Below are 19,206 nucleotides of genomic sequence, written 5' to 3'. Positions count from 1 at the left end.
GAGGCATCAAAGGAACACACAGGTCAGGAGAGAAAAAAGTAAGGCAACAGACTCTTTATTTAATGTGGTTTAAAATACATCAAAATCAAGTCCCTGGCTGTTGTGAATACCAAAAGGAGACAAAAAAGCTGCCAGTGCAGCTTCAAACAAGTCTGAGTGGCCGGGCTGGGCCATAAGGTAAGCAGTTACAGGGACAGAAGGCAGCCCTCTTCCCCCAAGAAGGGTAAGAGGAGCAGGTGCCTGGCTGTCCCTGGGGTGACCACCTCTGTGCTCTGCAAGATGGAAGGGCTGGGGCAGCAGCTGGAGAATCAGCTCAGCAGGCCTTGGCCCTCCCCCGTGGACACCAGGCAGCTCCACTGGCCTCCAGGTCAGCCCTCAGGGCCGCCATGATGGGGTGGAGGAGGGTTAAATAACCATCTTTACAGAAATAACATTCTCCTACAGAAAGTGCCTGACCTCAGCCCATGGTCCAAAAACCTCATGGAAAACAACAAACTAAAAAAAAAGTGCTGCTGACACCTCTCAGAATCTGGTGGACATGAAGCTCTCAGCTGGACAAGGCCCTGAAAACAACTTACTGTTAGCAGAGCTACTGGCTCTGAGCTTCACCTGCTGTGGTCCCCTGGAGGAAAAACTAGCAATCTAAGAAACCAACACAGCTCTTGGTCCTAAAACTGAGGTCACAAGTGTGGGACCCACCCGGCTGAGGAAGGCACTGGCCTTCACTCATGGATAGGCACCTCCCCTGCATCTGGCCCAGGACCTGGGCTACTTTGGAAAGCAGAAGCAGAGCAGCTGTAGTGATTGGTTATGATTTGGTCAATGGAGAGGAAGAAAAAGGTAGGGACCCACATCTGCAGACTGGCCTGAAGGTCTAGACATGGATGGAGCTGTGAGCAAAGGCTGCACCTTGCCTGGGGCCCACATTCCTGACCTGGGAAACCCAGCTGGGGCCACCTGCTCACTGTGGCCTCCCACACCACCACACTGGGATCCAGCAGCTCCAGTCCCTCCACGGGCTTTAAGAGGTAGCTGAAGTGAGTCAGGCAATTATGTGGGCCACTGTAGGCCTTTCCCCTCTCTTCAAGGGGGAAGGTGCATACCTCTGCCTCTTCCCTGCACCTCTCTTGCCTAGCAGACACTCTGTGGGGTTGGCAGCTCTTGTACCAGCTTAGCCTGGCACAGGGGCTGGGGTAGGGAAAAGGCCCTACTGGAGCAGGAAGAGGCAAGGACTACTCCAGATACAGGGATTCAAAGGGGAAGAAAAAGATCATGGGAAACACTTCACAGGACAGCAGTATCCCAGCCAGTGATGGCAAAGATCTCAACACTCACACAGCTGCTTGAGGGCACCTAGATGTGAAGGATATACCAGAGAATAGCAGGCAACTCTGATGCAGATCAGTGGTTCCTGCCCTGGGGCAAGAGAAAGAGAAATGGTGTGCCATTCATTTGCCATCTCTGTTATCAGTCACACATGATTCAGTACTTAACATTCTTTGTGAACCAACTTATCTGAGAGATTTAAGGTAAGGGCTAAAAGAGTGGGCTAGGTATGGAAGATGAAGGGACCTGCAGGACAATTAACTAGCTTCAAAGAAAAACAGCAAGAAGCAAAGCCCTAACCATCCTATCCATCTTGGTCTGAGTCATTCTACTGTCCCAGAAAACTGCTTTGCACAAACACTGGCTAATACCCTGGCGAGTTTGCAACAGCAGAATATTCAGCATATAGAATGGCTCTACACAGTACATAGTAGTTATGTACTGGGGTAGGGGGAGAACAGGACACAGAAACAACTGTCTGCAGCCATTTTATGGATTTCTAGGGCCCAGTCAATAGTTCAACTTCATTTCTTACCTGTTAGACAACAGCTATGGGCTCCCACACAGGAAGAAGTGGAATCCCCAAGGACAGGCAGGGAGGTATCAGGAAATGGAATCAGGACAAATTTTGAGGATTGCACATGTGGGGGTGGGGACAGGAAGCAGAAAAACCCATGAAGCCAAGGAGGCAGCTGGACCTGGGGCCCAGCAACTGCTGCATGGAGATGGTGCTGATGGGAACTGGTGGTGGCCTTTCAGGACTAAAACCCACGGGTAAGCTTGTGGCAAAGCCATCAGAAGCCCTTTCCTTTCTTTTACAACAAACAACCTGATCTCACCAAACAGGAAACCTCAGCACCAAGATAGCAAAGGAGCTAAGCGGGGTGGTGAAGGAGGTGGGACACTGGAGGCCAGGTACCCAGGCACCACTGCTACAGCACCCCCTTCCTCGGAAGATCCTCAATACAAACACTGTCATGTGCAAAAAAAAAAAAGAAAAGAAAAGAAAAAGAAAAAAAGACCTTCAGAAATAATCCTTTGGGTGATCTCTTGTCAATCATTTGTGCAGGCTAGAGAGGCACCTGTGAATGATAAGGCTACTGAGAAGCATCATTGGCCTGGTCCTGGCACTACCAAAGGGCAGGGGAAGTGATGCCCAAGGGGCTCCTGACCAGCACATCGTCCCACACAGAAACATTTTCCAGGTCCCTTGTCCTAGGCAGGAAATCACCAGCTCTGAGCGCCCTGCCAGGGCTCTGCCTAGGGACACCTTTTCCAGGTCTAGAGAATCAAAGGAGACTCCAGAGCAGCTAGGAGGGCCTGAGCTGCCCAAGCAAGCCCTACTCACAAGATAAATGCAGTCAAGACCTGGGTGTATCACTTGTCTTGAGCTCTGAAGGGCAGGGAGGGGTCTGAGCCTCTAGTCAGGCAGAGAAATGCTCAAGTCACTTGTCCTGCCAACTAACTGTGATGGCAGCTACAGATGACAGCCCCTCTCAAGACTCTTCAGCTGACAGAGGAGCCACTGACTTCATCTGTACACACCCCCATCCCCAATGCAAGCCCACTGTACACTTACAGGTATAAATGCATGAGGCCTTGCAATATGCCATATGTACGTAAAACTGACCCACAAAATCCAAAATTGCAAGTGTCAGATGCCAGCCAGGTCAGAACATCCTGGCTTCAGCAATGGGCTGCTCAGCATGGGAGCTTTTTATGGGCCAGGACTGGCTGGGCTGCCGCTCCCTTCCCAGCATGCCCCAGCACCAGGCTCTCTAGGCTCTGGCAGAGGTGGGCTCTTGAGGCCCAGTCTGGCCCGATGCTTCTGTGCTTGGTGCTCCTGGGTAGCAAGGCGCTTCTGTGACCCTGGGGGAGCTGGGTGCTTGAGCCCCAGGCCCCTCTGGCCTCCTTTCAGGGCCACTGTCAGTGAGGGAGCCCTGGCCACCAGCACTCAGGTCCTGTACCCTCTTGTTCAGGTCATTGCGCTCTGTCTGCAGCGCCCGGCACAGCTTCTCCAGCCGTTGGATTTTTACCTGCAGGCCCTCCAGTTCTTTATCCCGGACTGTTTTCTAGGGAGAGAAACGAGACCTTCAGTGCCATGCCCCATCAACCTCCCACTTAGCATCACTACTTAGTGACAAACACTTTAACAAAGCTGGGAGCAGACTGAGTCCAAAGCTGGTCCCCTCTAGGAAACAGTCCTGGTTGAAGCCATGACTGGACTGTCAGGTGGGGCAGTGTGGTGCAGAAAAGGGGCACAGCTTGGAGGTAACATATTCCTCCATTTATCTACCACATGACCTTGGCAAAGGACTTGGCTTTTGAGCCTCTCTCATCTGTAAAACAGGACTACTAATACCATCCTCAGATCTCAAGAGAAGGTTCAATGAACCACGTACCTAAAAACATTCAGCAGCAGCAAAAAAAAAAAAAAAAAAAAAAAGACAAACCCAAAAACATTCAGCAAGGTCTGGCTTGTGGTTGCTGCTCCATCAGTGTTAGTTCCTTTCTTCTACATTACAAGCCATGAAATCACAAATTACCTGGGCTGCTTTACATGTAAACCAGGCACATCACTGGCACTCCTGTTTTGTCTGCTCTTTTACTCCTTTCTTCCATTTGCTCCCTTCACTCCCACTGGAGACCTACCACTGGGCTCACCATCTCCCATGGGGAGAGAACAGCTTGGACTTGGACAATGTGTGCAAATCTCACCTCTACCTCATGCTAGCTGTGTCACTGATGGGTAGAACACACAGGAAAGGGCCTGATATGCGCTAAGTGCACACCCCCACCCTGGCTGCAGATCACAGATAGCCCACCTCCTCAGCCATCTCAAGGAGGGCCTTGTTGCTGCTCTCCCACCGGGACCGGTACATGGTGGTTTCTTTCTCCAGCTTCTTGATCTTCTTAGTCATCTAGGTTATGTGACAGACAGAAGGAAACAGTCAGAGCCGGCCTCTCTGTGCACCTGTGTCTCCAAGGTGGGGAATGATTGATTACAGGGTGCAGTCAATGCCCTCTGTGCCAGCTTACCACCAGAAGTCACAAATGTCCATCACCAATAACAAGAAATGGTAAGGGGCTAGAATCCCAACACTTTGGGAGGCCAGGGTGGACGGATCACTTGAGGCCAAGAGTTTGAGACCAGCCTGGCCAACATGGTGAAACCCCGTCGTCTCTACTAAAAATACAAAAAAAAAAAAAAAAAAAAAAAAAAAGGCCAGGCATGATGGCACGTGCCTGTAATTCCAGCTACTCAGGAGGCTGAGGCAGGAGAATCTCTTGAATACGGGGGACAAAGGCTGCAATGAGCTGAGACTGTGTCACTGCACTCCAGCCAGGGCAACAGGGTAAGACTCCATCTCAAAACAAACAAACAAAACAAACAAACAAACAAACCAAAAAAAGAAATGACTGCCCCATTCCCTGGGACAACCTGGAGGGTATACACAACACTGATACTGCCTCGAGAGGGAAAAGGCTGTGAACTCTTCTAACAGCCCCACCCTTGAGACACCCCAGATGGGAGCTTCCTGAAGGCAGGCCCAACCATTTTGAATGAAGCAGCTTATGCTCCAGGAGCCATGCGTGGCCTGGACCACAGTTACCTTTTCCATCTCCTGCTTGAATGTGGTGAACACCTCGCTGCTTTTGGAAAGTGTGTTCTGGAACTCCTCAAACTTCTCTGTGTATAGGGCAAGCTGGGGGAGAAAGCAGCCCATAGATAAGATTGGGTTTCTCTGGGAGGCACTCTGGTCAACACACTCAGACTTGTCCTTGACTCTCTGACCCAGTAATTCTATTGAGATATTATTTTTCCTTAAAACAAAGCAAAGCTATATATGGAAGGATATAATCCAAAATGCTAAGCCTGAAAAGTAGGAGACTTAGGGTGACTTTTATTTTGCCTTTATGTTGATTTTCAAACTCTTCTGTTCCCACCTCCTCAAAAGCAATACAACATTTCTGAGCTACAATTGAAATCCTCTGAGCCCACCTAACTACCTGGTCACCACCATATAGGTACTGTACAGGTCCGGAGAGAACAAAGGCTCAACCAAGGTCTCATAGCAGCCAGGAAACAGCCAGTCCTAGAATGAGGATCCCATTTCACTACCCCAGGATGGGGCCCAGTGAGGGGACCTTGAAGGCACAGGGTCAGGTTATATGCTCTCACCTGTTGCTTCAGGTGGGTCTCTTGCTGCTTCATCAGCTCACACATCCTCTGGGACTCTACTGCCTCTTTCAGGAGCTATTTCCAAGACAGAACCCCAGATCCTGTCAGAAGCCCCCAAGGGCTATGTTTCGTTTTCAGCCACAAGCACCAGACCCACCAAGGTTTCCTGCTCTCAGACTGATACTCAAGGAATCTGTGCCTGGTCTGGCCAGACTTCTCCCATATAACCCGGCTATGAACTGAGCCACAGCCCAACCTGCCTCCTCCCACACCCCCACCCCAACCCTGGGGCCTGAGCCTCACAAAATCCTTCTCCCGTTGGTGCCGCTCTTCTGCCTCCTTTAGCATCTCCTGGGCCTGCTGGAGCTTGGCATCCACCAGCTGCTGTTGTAGGTCTTTGTGTTTGAAGACTTTGTCGATATGCTGCAGCAAAGATGGTGGGAGCCGTCGGCTTGTCAGGAGCTCCTTTTCTCAGGGTGGCCCCACAGCCACAGACCAGGGTACTTTGCCCAGCCCCCCATCTCAATCTGATATGCTGGACTCCCACGTGTACCACACAACATGGGCCCCAAGTCTCTGGAAGGTCATCTTTCCAACCTCACCTAGTTTCTCTCCCAGTGAGTCAGACTTTGGTAAGCACATGGTTTATGGATGGAATCTGCTCCCAAGAAGCCAAGCAATAAACACTCTCAAATCTCTGACCCCAGGATTGATCATCTATGGGGCTGGAAGCCCTCACTTCTGTGTTCCTGATTCTCTTGTAAATGGGAAGAATGGGCAAAAACAATGCTTCTAAGAACATAACAGCCTAGCTCAGTTGGCAAAGACTTGCCATATCTAGGCAAAGACTAGACATGTGCATCCCCAAGGAATGGCTGTCCTGCCTACTGGAGGAGCACTGGGGACTTATGTCAGGTGAGAGAGAAGGGATGGAGAGAAGGTGAAGGATTCAGGTGCTACTTCAAAGGTAAAATCAACTGGACTTGCTGAAATAAGGGAAAATAACTCCATTTTTTTGGATGGGGAAGGGAAGGAGCCTAGCAGGTAAGTCCAGTTTGGGTATGATGAGTACGCTCGTGTCTATCTGAGGAGGGCTGTAAATGCAAAGCAGCAGGGCCTGGTAGTCCTGCACCTCCTTCTCCACAGGTAATACTAAATCCTTTTCTGCCTTGGCGGGGAGAGAAAATGGGGGTATTCAGATTCTTGAAGTCCGTGTCTCACTATAGTGGCCCAGGAAGCCTCTATGTCTCAGTGCTGAGGGATAAGAACCAAACTAACTCCCCTCAAACCAAACAAGCTGTTTTGTTCCCAGAGGATGAAGTACGGCAAGGAAAGGGGTGGGTCAGGGGACTGCCCTCTAGATCCTGCACACACGATCATCACATTGGCCTATGAACCTAAGAGGGCAGATCTTGCCCGTCTCACCACTGCCACACCCCAGGGGCTAGGAAAGGGCCTATTCCAGAGCAGGTCCTCTGCCAGCCCTGTAAGGGGGCTGCAGGTCTCCCTTCTCATGATGAGAACGCAACCACAACAGCCAGGTGACTGGATGGAAGACCCAAAAATTCAAGTGCCTGGGGTGGCAGCCAACAGTGACAAAGGGAGTGACATGCTTTTTTTTTTTTTGAGACAGTCTTGGTGTGTCACCCAGGCTAGAGTGCAGTAGCACAATCTCAAGATCATTGCAACCCCTGCCTCCTGGGTTCAAGCAATTCTCCTACCTCAGCCTCCCGAGTAGCTGGGACTACAGGCGTGCACCACCACACCTGGCTAATTTTTTGTAGTTTTAGTAGAGACAGGGTTTCACCGTGTTGGCCAGGCTGGTCTTGATCTCCTGACCTGAGGTGATCCACCCGCTCTGGCCTCCCAAAGTGTTAGGATTACAGGCATGAGCCACCATGGCCGGCCTGATAATCCTGCCTTTTAAGTGGCAGGAGCAGCAAGGAATCAGTGGACACTGTCTCTGGAGTCCATCACTGATCACAGGCACAGCCCCTCCCCTGCAATTCCAAATTCTACAAAGCTCTGAAAATGGAAATTGTCATAAGCTGGCAGCCAAACTTGACCTGCATCATTATAAGCCCATAATCTAGGTGAGTATTTGGAAGTTCTACTGCATAAACATTAACACGTCTGGCTTCCCCAAGGCCCTGCTGAGGGTGCTATATAACACACAGTCCACATATGTGCCTCCATTCTAAAATGTGGATAGTTCTAATTCCAAAAGATACCTGGCCCAGTCATTTGGGATAAGGCACTGTGGACGTGGGGCTGTGTGGCTGTCAGTCTCTTCTCCACACCTGTTCTTTATCTATGAGAAATAATATTACTCTCCTCCCAAGGAGGAGGAGGAGGAAGAAAGGGAGAATGGGATGAAGCCTGAAAAGGTACTGTCCCAGTGCCTAGCACACACTGAAAAACCTCACAATTTCTGGGCCTTGATTGCTGTTTGTGATACCCTTACCTCCTCTCGCAGCTCATACTGCTCAATCAGCTTCTTGAGCCTCTCAGCCAGCTCCATGTTCTCTTGGCGCAGCTTGGAGTTGCGCTCATTGTGCTGTTCCATCTGCAGCTGAATGTCATTCAGTGTCACCTGGAAGTGCGAGGTCACCTCCTTGCGCTTCTCCTCCTCCTCCCGGGCCCGCTGCATACCTTCTTCCTGGGCAGAGAAGTCAGCCCTAGAGCCATCATCCACTGCTACCTCACAAGGGTCCCCCAGCTAGTCCACAGATGGTCTCTGCCAACAGCCCTCCCTGCTCCCAAAGTGAGGAGTAGCCAGGCTCCAGGATGTTGTGCAATGCGGGTTCCAATGGACCCCTCTGTATATCAGGTGACATCAAGTGAGATTCTCCCCCTAGAAAAATGCAGGTACATGGCAGGCGTGGTGGCTCACGCCTGTAATCCCAGCACTTTGGGAGGCTGAGGTGGGTGTATCACGAGGTCAGGAGTTCGAGACCAGCCTTGCCAATATTGGTGAAACTCATCTCTACTAAAAATACAAAAATTAGCCGGGCGTGATGGCGTGCACCTGTGGTCCCACCTGCTTGTGAGGCTGAGGCAGAGGAGTCGTTTGAACCTGGGAGGCGGAGGTTGTAGTGAGCCAATATTGCGCCACTGCACTCCAGCCTGGGCGATGGGCCACAGAGCAACACTTCGTCCCCCCGCCCGAAAAAAAAAGAAAAAGAAAAAATGCAGGCACACATGCACACATGTAAGTGCCGTTCTGAAGCAAGTCAGATCTCCTAAGGCCTCTTCTTCCAGATTTCAGATTAATGTGCATTTGTCCCCTCTGTACCCCCAGAGACCAAGCTGTTAAAATTTAATAACACCCAGGGTTTGCGAAGTTGTGTAGAATTAGGCACTCAACACTTTTGATGTCGGAGGCACACTGCCCCCTCACTGGAAGGCAATCCAGCAAAATCTATTAAAATGAAAAATCTGCATATACTGTGACCTAGCCATTTCACTTCCATGCCTTACCCTACAGATAAGTTCTATATAACTGACCAGTCATAAATATAACAAGAATTTTCACTATAGTTCTATATGTAATAATGAAAAATTGTCAACAACCCCAAATGCTTTAACTAGGGCACTGATATATCCATATGATGAGAAGATAGCCCTACACATACTGATAGGGAAAAACGTTATGTAAAGTGAAAACAGGCATAAGTTATGAAATGGTACATGTATAATAATTTCATTCTAGAAACTACATGTAAGATTTTACATATAAAAAGGAAAGTTAGAAGGCTGTATTTAAAGTTGCTGTAACCACAGACTGACCTCACCACTGAAGCAGCAGAACATGGGAAGGACCCAGGTTCCTGACTGACCAACCTCTGGGACAAGAGCTGCTTGTCAGAGCCAGGCCTCCTCCACTTACCAGGGGACTGCCATTTCATTAAGAAATACTGACGTCAGTGCATTATGGATTCTCTTAGTACTTTATCCTTTACCTTATCTAATACATGTCAAATGGTTATAAGCAGCATTCTCTAACGTAAGGTATTATTAAGAAAGTGTATTTCTTTTTATTTTTGAGACAGAGTCTTGCTTTTTTTGAGACGGAGTCAGGCTGGAGAGCAGTGGCGCGATCTCGGCTCACCGCAAGCTCCACCTCCTGGGTTCATGCCATTCTCCTGCCTCAGCCTCCGGAGTAGCTGGGACTACAGGCGCCCACCACCACGCTCGGCTAATTTTTTTTTTGGATTTTCGGTAGCGATGGGGTTTCACCGTGTTAGCCAGGATGGTCTCGATCTCCTGACCTCGTGATCCACCCGCCTCGGCCTCCCAAAGTGCTGGGATTACAGGTGTGAGCCACCAAGCCCGGCCGAGAAAGTGTATTTCTATGCCACAAGTCTGCACTTTTTTTTTTTTTTTTTTTTTTTTTGACACTAAGTCTCACTCTGTTGCCCAAGCTGTAATGCAGTGGTGCAATCTTGGCTCAATGCAACCTCAGCCTCTCGGGTGCAAGCAATTCTCGTGCCTCAGCCATCTAAGTATCTGGGATTATAGGCATGTGCCAGCACACTTGGCTATTTTTTGTATTTTTAGTAGAATGGGGTTTCTTTTTCCAGGTTGGTCTCAAACTCCCGGCCTCAAGTGATCCATCCACCTCAGCCTCCCAAAGTGTTGCGATTATAGGCGTGAGCCACCATGCCCAGCCTTGCTTTTTTACACTGATTCTATGTGGAAATTGTAATGTTTTGGATGTTGGGTTAACTATATTACTAAAATTAATTTCACCTGTTTCTTTTTACTTTTTTAGAGTGGCCAGAAGATTTTTAATCACTTATGTGGGCCACTGCACCCTGGCCTAGCCTCCACTACTTTTTAAGAGGAAAGCCCATGAAAGAAACATATTAAGTGGAAGTCAAGGAAACAGAGTCACCTGTTCCAGGGGGCCCAGGCCTACCTTGAGGGAGCGGTTGTGCCGCTGCAGCTCACGGCATAGGCTCTCAAGCTTGCTACGGGCCAGGACGGCCTTGCTGTGCTCACCACGCAGATGGTCCTTCTCTTGCACCAGCTGGCTCTGCTTCTTCTGCAGGAGCTTCATCTGCTTCTGTGAGTTCCGATGCTCCTCCAGCTGGGGACACGGATAGGGAGGGCAGGTGAGCATCCTGTGAGGCTTTCCTGGTGGGGATCACTATTTGGGTCTAGGCTCTCCTGAGCTGGCCTGACCCGCACCCTTTCAGACCAGGAGTGCTCTCATGGGCTGATGCTGTGCCGCTGCTTACACACTCCTCCCATGAACTCACACTAACCCCGAAGCCTCCACCATAGGGACAGAGAAATGGACACTCACTAGGGCAAGCAGGGGCCACACAGCCAGCAGATGCCAATTCCTATTCCAGCTCTGACTCTGGGCCACTAGAGCCACTTCAAGCTGTTGCATTTCCCCAACTTGCTGGACACGCATGCCCAAGGATGAGACCACCTGCTACCCTACCTTGTGCCTATTAACAGACCCCCATCGCTCCCTTACATTCCTTCAAAACGTTAGCACTGGGTTCATCAGCACTCTCCCCAGCACAATTACTTTTCTCATTTGTGGCCACTTCAGTATCAACAGATAATCCTTCTGACTCCCTGGTCTCCCAGTCCTTCAGCTCTTCCACAAACCCACTCCTTTCCCCAGCTCAGTTCCCCTCCCATGACCCTATCCAGGCCTATACAACAGAAATATTATGCAAACCACATAAATAATTAAAAATATTCTACTGGCCACACTGACGAAGTAAAAAACAGGTGAAATTCATTTTACTAATATATTTATTGTAACCCAATATCCAAAACATTACCATTTCAATACAGAATCAATGTAAAAAAGGGAGGCCAGGAGCGGTGGCTCACACCTGTAATCCCAGCACTTTGGGAGGCCGAGGCAGGCAGATCACTTGAGGTCAGGAGTTCAAGACCAGCCTGGCCAACACGGTGAAACCCCGTTTCTACTAAAAAAATACAAAAAAGCAGCCAGTTTGGTGGCACACGCCTGTAATCCCAGCTACTTGGGAGGTTGTGAGGCAGGAGAATCGTTTGAACCTGGGAGCAGGACATCACACCACTGTATTCCAGCCTGGGTGACTGAGACACTATCTAACAAAAAAAAAAGTGAGATGTTTTATATTCTTTGTCTTTGCTTAAGTCTTCAAAATCTGATGTCTATCTTACATTTATAGCACGTTCAAATTCAGACTGGCCACATGTCAATTAGCTAGAGACGAATTTATCTTGGACAGCGCAGATCTAGACTTTGTCACTACCAGACAGCACACCCACTATCTCAATTTCCAGCACCCCAGGCCAGGACTACCATCACCTATCTTTTTAGCTCATTCCAATCAGTATCTGTGATCCTCAGAAAGTCTCTTACCCTATAGGACCTCCAATCCATTGACTCAACCATCCTTCCACTCTCCTTTAAAATAACCACTTACCTTATTACCTGGCTTAGATTTCTTACACCCTCAACTCTCTTGGCCCGTCCCCAGTAATACTGCAACCCTAGTAAAGCACCTTCCTGCTTTACACCAGTACTGAAACAACCCTACTTCAAGAGTCTCACTTTAAATTCATGGCCACCAATTTCAGGAAGAGCAGCAATCTCAACACAATGCACATGCTATTCACACTCCTCTCTTTCCAGACAACTATTTCATCATCCTCATCAAATCTCAAAACACAGAAGAAACCAGAGAATTAGGGGCAGAAGCTCCACATCTGCCAGTCCACCTGCCCCGTCCTCTCCTTCAGTCACACAGACCTAGCCATGTGGTTACCACAGCCAAGCCCCCTTTTTGGGCACTGGGCCTCAGGTCCCCTCCTCTACTCACACCACCACTCCAACAACTCATTTCCTCTCTTGCATCAGCAATTTTCCCCTGGCTGGATCACTCTAAAAGGGTGCTTATCTTCCTTACACCTTTTATTTAATCCTTACAAGAATGTCATTAGGCAGGTATGACATTCCCCATTTTACAGATGAGTAAAGTTCCCTACAGGAAAATATTAATAAATGTGTGCGGAATGAATTAATTTTAAAATAAACACTTAAGAGGCTGGGCGCAGTAGCTCACGCCTGTAATCCCAGCACTTTGGGAGGCCGAGACGGGCAGATCACGAGGTAAAGAGATCGAGACCATCCTGGCCAACATGGTGAAACCCTGTCCCTACTGAAAAATACAAAATTTAGCCAGGTGTGGTGGCGTGCGCCTGTAATCCCAGCTACTCGGGAGGCTGCGGCAGGAGAACCGCTTGAACCTGGGAGGCGGAGGTTGTAGTGAGTCAACACCATGCCACTGCACTCCAGCCTGGTGACAGAGCGAGACTCCGTCTCTAAATACATAAATAGGCTGGGTGCAGTGGCTCACGCCTGTAATCCCAGCACTTTGGGAGGCTGAGGCGGGCAGATCACGAGGTCAGGAGATTGAGACCATCCTGGCTAACAAGGTGAAACCCCATCTCTACTAAAAAAAAAAAATAGCTGGGCGTGGTAGCGGGTGCTTGCAGTCCCAGTTACTCGGGAGGCTGAGGCAGGAGAATGGTGTGAACCTGGGAGGTGGAGCTTGCAGTGAGCCGAGATCGTGCCACTGCACTCCAGCCTGGGCAACAGAGCGAGACTCCGTCTCAAAATAAATACATACATACATACATACATACTTAGGCTGTGACCATCAATAGGTAAGTCTGTTAGTTCCAATTCTGACAGGGGACCCGATGATGGAAGAATCTGGCTGCCCCACCCCCAACCCACTGAACAATGTTACAACAGAGTTGTACACTGTTGCTCTTATAACAAAGTTGCTCTTACAAAGAGCATGCTTTGCATTTATTGTGATGGAACATGAAGTACAGAGTACTACTTATGAAGAATTCTTGTCAAAAAGTTGAAGCTGAATTGGATCAAGCTTTAGAGCTAACTTCTACTTCACTGACAGGCACTAGGAGGTAAAGAAGTAAAATGCTACCACAGAGATGACAAAGCTAGAAGGGGGCATCCTACAGGACAGCCAGTCTGGTTTCTGTAAAATGTCAATGTCATGGGGAATATGAGGAGGCAGTGACAAGAAGACTGCTCTGAAGTAAAAGGAAAAAGTATCAAGTGACTAGCATTAGTTTTATTTACTGTGATACTGGATCTATGCATCTGCATTTGAGGAAGATGCATCAAGATCACAAGGTGTCTTGGACTCAGGCCAGGAACAAGGGCCCTACCACCTTGGAATCATTCTGTGAGAAATTTCTTTTAAGGAATATGCAGTTTCTTGAACTCTTGCTGCACAGCCCTGAAGAGGCTGGCTGAGAGTGATTCCCCATTTAACAGGTATTTCAGAGAAAGCTGAACAGAAATTAAGCCACCTACCTGCCTCTGCACCCCCAACCCTATACCAGGTGGCATGCTGATTTTCCCAAGGCAGGGAAGGTGCCCGCGGAGGGGGGAACTGACCAGTTCAGCATACTTCTTGCACAGAGCGGCCAGCTTCTCCTCTGGGGTACTCAGAGTATTCAATGTCTGCATCAGCAACGTGATCTCCTTCCCTGCAAAGCACAGGAGCAAAGACATGCACTCCCTTCTCCAGGGGTCCCCTCCAGGCCTGGGCTCACACTCATCATGAGTGCTGAAGATAGCCCTCCCCATCATACTTTATATTTTGCTTGTTGATTAGCTCCTTCCTTACTATAGGGACCAACTCAATCCTGCCCTCACTGTAGCCCCAGTATTGTCCATAGTACCATCACAGAAAATATGCTCAACAAATGCTTATCAAATGAAAGACTGTACCCTAGTGAAATCTCCTTAGTGGACACCATTGGCAGGATAAAAAAAATGCCTGCTCTTGTTTCATACAGTTTCAATGCAAGGAAGGCCCACCCTCCTGATAGAGGTAGGATCCAAAAAGGAATAGATGTCTTAGCCTCCTTGAGAAATACTAAACTCTTGTCAACAAAGTAGCCAAACAGTGAACTTTAAAATGAAGATACTTTCGGCCAGGTGCAGTGGCTCACACCTGTAATCCCAGCATTTTGGGAGGCCAAGGTGGATCATGAGGTCAAGAGATTGAGACCACGCTAACATGATGAAACCCCGTTTCTACTAAAAATACACACAAAATGGGCGTGGTGGGGGGTGCCTGTAGTCCCAGTTACTCGGGAAACTGAGATAGGAGAATCACTTGAACCTGGCAGGCGGAGGTTGCAGGGAGGCAGAGATTGTGCCACTGCACTCCAGCTTGGTGACAAAGTGAGACCCCATTTAAAAAAATAAATGAACTAAAAAAAAAAAAAAATGAAGATACTTTCCATAGATGTGACCCTAAGATTTTTTCTTTTCTTTTTTTTTTTTTTTTGAGACAGAGTCTCACCCTGTCACCCAGGCTGGAGTGCAATGGCATGATCTCAGCTCACTGCAACCTCTGCCTTCTGAGTTCAAGTGATTCTCCTGCCTCAGCCTCCTGAGTAGCTGGGATTACAGGCACATGCCACCATGCCCAGCTAATTTTTTTTATCTTTAGTAGAAATGGGGTTTCACCATGTTGGCCAGGCTGGTCTCGAACTCCCGACCTCATGATCTGCCCGCCTTGGCCTCCCAAAGTGCTGGGTTACAGGTGTAAGCCACTGTGCCTAGCCATCCCTAAGAATTTTTTTTTTTTTGAGAGAGTCTCACTCTGTCACCCAGGCTGGTATGCAGTGGCGCCATCTCGTCTCACTGCAAGCTCCACCTCCCGGGTTCACGCCATTCTCCTGCCTCAGCCTCCCGAGTAGCTGGGACTACAGGTGCCCGCCACCACACTCGGCTACTTTTTTGTAATTTTAGTAGAGACGGGGTTTCACCATGTAAGCCAGGATGGTCTTGAACTCCTGACCTCGTGATCCAGCCGCCTCAGCCTCCCAAAGTGCTGGGATTACAGGCATGAGCCACCGTGCCCGGCCATAAGAGTTTTTAAAGTTCCTCTTTAAAGTAGGATGATACAAAAGGGGAGAGGGGAACAGGAATAAAACATGGATATGACACCCACGTTAGATTCTAGATTCTTTTTTTTTTTTTTTTGAGACGGAGTTTCACTCTTGTTGCCCAGGCTGGAGTGTAGTGGCACGATCTTGGCTCACTGTAACCTCTGCCTCTGGAGTTCAAGCCATTCTCCTGCCTCAACCTCCCAAGTAGCTGGGATTACAGGCGTGTGCCACCTTGCCCAGCTAATTTTTGTATTTTTAGTAGAGATGGGGTTTCATCATGTTGGCCAGGCTCCTGACCCTCAGGTGATCCATCCGCCTCAGCCTCCCAAAGTGCTGCAATTACAGGCATGAGCCACCACGCCCGGCCTAGACTCTCAAACATACATACCCTGCTGTAAAATAACTGTCACTGCCCGTTCCCCATTGCCTGTGCCTGAGTCAGGAAGCCTTCCCTCTGCCTTCCCAGAAGGGCCCAAGAGATCAGCATGAAGACTGTAATTTGCAGGCAGGCATGCCAAATCCAACCCACGGATGGGTTTTGTTTGGCTCTTACCATTTTAGCTGCTAACTATGAAAAAATCTAGAGTTCTCACATAACTCTACATTGCTGGCTTTTCTTTAAAAAAAATAAAATAAAAATAATTAAAAAAATAAAAGAAGGCTGGGGATGGTGGCTCACGCCTGTAATCCCAGCACTTTGGGAGGCTGAGGCAGGCGAATCACGAGGTCAGGAGATCGTGACCATCCTGGCTAACACAGTGAAACCCCGTCTCTACTAAAAATACAAAAAAAAATTAGCCGGGCGTGGTGGCGGGCACCTGTAGTTCCAGCTACTTGGGAGGCTGAGGCAGGAGATTGGTGTGAACCTAGGAGCAGATCTTGCAATGAGCCGAGATCGTGCCACTGCACTTCAGCCTGGGTGACAGAGCGAGACTCCGTCTCAATAAATAAATAAATAAATAAATAAACAAATAAATAAATAAAAATAAAAGAAGCCTGCACCCAGCCTGCAGTTTTGCCTGCTCTCAGTTGGCTAGTTGAGAGCAACTAATCAGGAAGCAGTAAAGTCTTTGGATAAAGTAGCCTCCATCTTCATGTGGCCCCATGGCCAGCCCAGCTTATGCAGACATTTGGGTTTTCAACTCCAGCCTAGTCAAATTTGCTTACTGTAAAGAGAAGTATAAACTAAGACCCAGAGAGGAGAAGGGACACACCCGAGATCACACAGCAGGTAGTACTGGCTGGCACAGGAGCCCACCCTGGCCTCCCATGTCTATTTTCTCAAAGAGAGAACAGGTCCCATGCCAACCCTCAGTTGCTCCAAAAGCCAGAAGGCCTTGTGCTGGGAAACCCTGCATCTCTCTATGCCGTGGCCCCCACATCCCTGGCTTTGATTAGACTAGAGTGACTTGCTGCTCTGAGAAGTACCGTTTTCCTTTGAATCCTGGCGGAACAGACTGGTTCAGAGAACGTCAAGTCCAAACTCCCTCCCCTCACCAGCCTCACAAAGAGCCACCCTCTGCTCACCCAAACCCTTGGCTTTTTTCTTCTCCTGTGGCCTTCGGTGGTCTCGGTCTCCGATCTCGTCACTCTGCCGGATCTCTTCTGTGCCTGGATCCCCCTTGGAGGGTTCCTTCTCTCCATTGACTACTGGAGTTGGTTCAGGCTCCCCATTCCTTCCCACATAGGTCCGGGACTTCTCTGCATCTTCGGGTTCAGCTGGCTCACCCTGTGCCCCATCCTCACCAGGCCCCCCCTGGTTACTGTCCACACAGTATGTGCTCAGTATGTCTTCCAATTGGCGACTCAGCTCCTCAGAGACATCACGAAGGGCCCCAGACTGAGCCGTTTTGGCTTGAGCCCCTACAGCAGGAGAGGATGAGGGGTAGAGTGAGAAAGAAGACAATTATACCACTGGTTGGGAATTTTCAGGTCCAGCCAAACTCATCAGTTTGAGTTAAATGTTGCCTAACTTTTCTTTTTTTATGGAAACTGAGAAGCAAGAATAGAGTATTATTCAGCAAATCTAGTTCCTGTCAGAATTTAGATTCGAAACATCTTTTGAATCAAGAAATTATAGTAATATAGTTAAGCTTAACTTCTTTAAGTCTGTTTACTTGTAAAATGACACAACTATTTCTCACTACCACCCGAATATGTTTGTTATGATCATAAAAGTATGTAAAGCATCAGCACACAGGAATGGCATGGTGCAACTTCTAGTCCATCTCCTTCCCCCTCACAAAACCATTTTTTACCTTTCAGATCATTCTAGAAATGCCTCAAACAGGAAGGGCAGTTAGCTGCTAGTGGCTGAGGTGTTTCAAACCGGACCTGGATTTCCTGACTGGGTGCCCCGTTTGGCTGCCACCTGACTTAATCCCGTTAGAGCTTCTCTCCAGAACTCTGTTCCTGTGCTTAGAGGCAGCGGCTCCGCCAACTCGCCAGAATTCAGGGGGGACCACGGCCCCAGCACTGTCCTCTCATTCTACATTCCCTCCTCCCGGACAACCTGGCCTCGGCCTCTAAGTCCAGAAGCGAGGCCGGCCCCAGAGCTCCACCCCCTGCCCGCTGGCAACGCAGAGCTGGCACACACCATCCGGCTTCCGAGGAGCCTGGCTGCTGCCGGGACCTTCTGCTTCTGCTGCAGGAGCCGCCTGGCTGGGCCGCTCCTGGGCTCCCTCGGGTCCTGCTTCCGGTTGTCCCGGGCTGCTTTTTGGGTTGGATTGTTTGGCAGCCCCGTTCTTTTTGTCTTGGTTCTTCATTGTGATGAGCGATGCTGGGTCAGGAGAAGATCCTTTAGAAACAAACACAGTTGCTATTTTCCAGACTTCGAAATTCTTCGCAGCCTGGATCAGAAAATCCCCACAGCAGGCGCACAAAGCTTCTTAAAATAAACGGACCGGCCGGCCCTGGCAGAGGGCGCCAACGGCTCTCGGGTCTTGGAGGGTCAGAAGGAGCCCGGCGTGCCGGGACAGGCTTTCGGGGCGCAGCTCCCGCAGCGGGTGAGGTAAGAGGCCTCTTTTCTCCCTGGAGCCACTTCCCGACACAACCGGCCCCCTCGCGGCAGGCCGGGCCCGGGATTGGCTCAGGGCCGGAGACTGACGTGGCGGGACTCCCGGCGCCGGCGCCGCCCCCGCCCCTCAGGCCCCACGTGCGCCCCCGCGCGCGCAGCCACCCACGCCCCGTGTGCCCTCCAGCCTCGAGGCACGCCCGCGCATGCGCACCCCCCCAGGCAGCCTCCCCCCGCGCCCACCGCCGGCCCACGCGCGGAGTTGGCGTGATTTCCCCACAGGCCGAGAACATCCCGGCCCGCACACCCTCAAATAGTCTCGCCCAATGGCCGCCACGGCACGTACCTCACCGCCGACGTCCGACGGCTTCCCCAGCTCTGGCCTCGCACCGGAAACCCCGAGTAACCGCTGCCGGCGAGCCGCCTGCTCCCGCCTCAGCCAATCAATAGCCGGCGCCGGCGCGGAGCTTGCTGGGAAGGACGAAGCGAGGGCGGCCTCGGAGGCGGGCGCGCCGGGAGGGCGGGGCAGGGAAAAGACTACGCGTTCCTCCCTACACAGGGGCTCCCCGCAGATCCTAAAGTGCATAAGGGGCTGTAGTCCTCCGAGTCCAAAAGGAGCCCGTCATTCTGCACGAGTGCCCACGTCAACCTTGTTTCTATCTCGCAGAAGCTATGTTTCAACTCCCAAAGCCTTTGCGCCTGGCTATTGTTTCCTGCAGGCCTC

At 50.0% G+C, this 19,206-nt stretch overlaps 1 protein-coding gene across 1 annotated transcript; it reads right to left on the bottom strand.

Annotated features, from left to right (window-relative positions):
- Window positions 1-39: 39 nt before the first annotated feature.
- TXLNA (taxilin alpha) lies at window positions 40-18,933 on the bottom strand. Its single transcript, XM_010353916.2, has 11 exons — window positions 18,829-18,933; window positions 18,066-18,266; window positions 16,997-17,332; window positions 13,962-14,053; window positions 10,431-10,601; window positions 7,974-8,168; window positions 5,813-5,932; window positions 5,510-5,584; window positions 4,941-5,033; window positions 4,152-4,247; window positions 40-3,398 (listed from the first exon to the last, which is right to left on the bottom strand). The coding sequence occupies exons 2-11, from the start codon at window positions 18,232-18,234 to the stop codon at window positions 3,105-3,107; spliced, it is 1,641 nt and encodes a 546-aa protein (XP_010352218.1). The 5' UTR covers window positions 18,235-18,266; window positions 18,829-18,933; the 3' UTR covers window positions 40-3,104.
- Between the last annotated feature and the right edge of the window lie 273 nt (window positions 18,934-19,206).

The sequence above is a fragment of the Rhinopithecus roxellana genome, chromosome 12 (genome assembly GCF_007565055.1).
Source record: "Rhinopithecus roxellana isolate Shanxi Qingling chromosome 12, ASM756505v1, whole genome shotgun sequence".
Taxonomy (NCBI): Eukaryota; Metazoa; Chordata; class Mammalia; order Primates; family Cercopithecidae; genus Rhinopithecus; species Rhinopithecus roxellana.
Note: the sequence above shows the minus strand (reverse complement) of the source record. Positions and strands in the feature narration are given on the sequence as shown.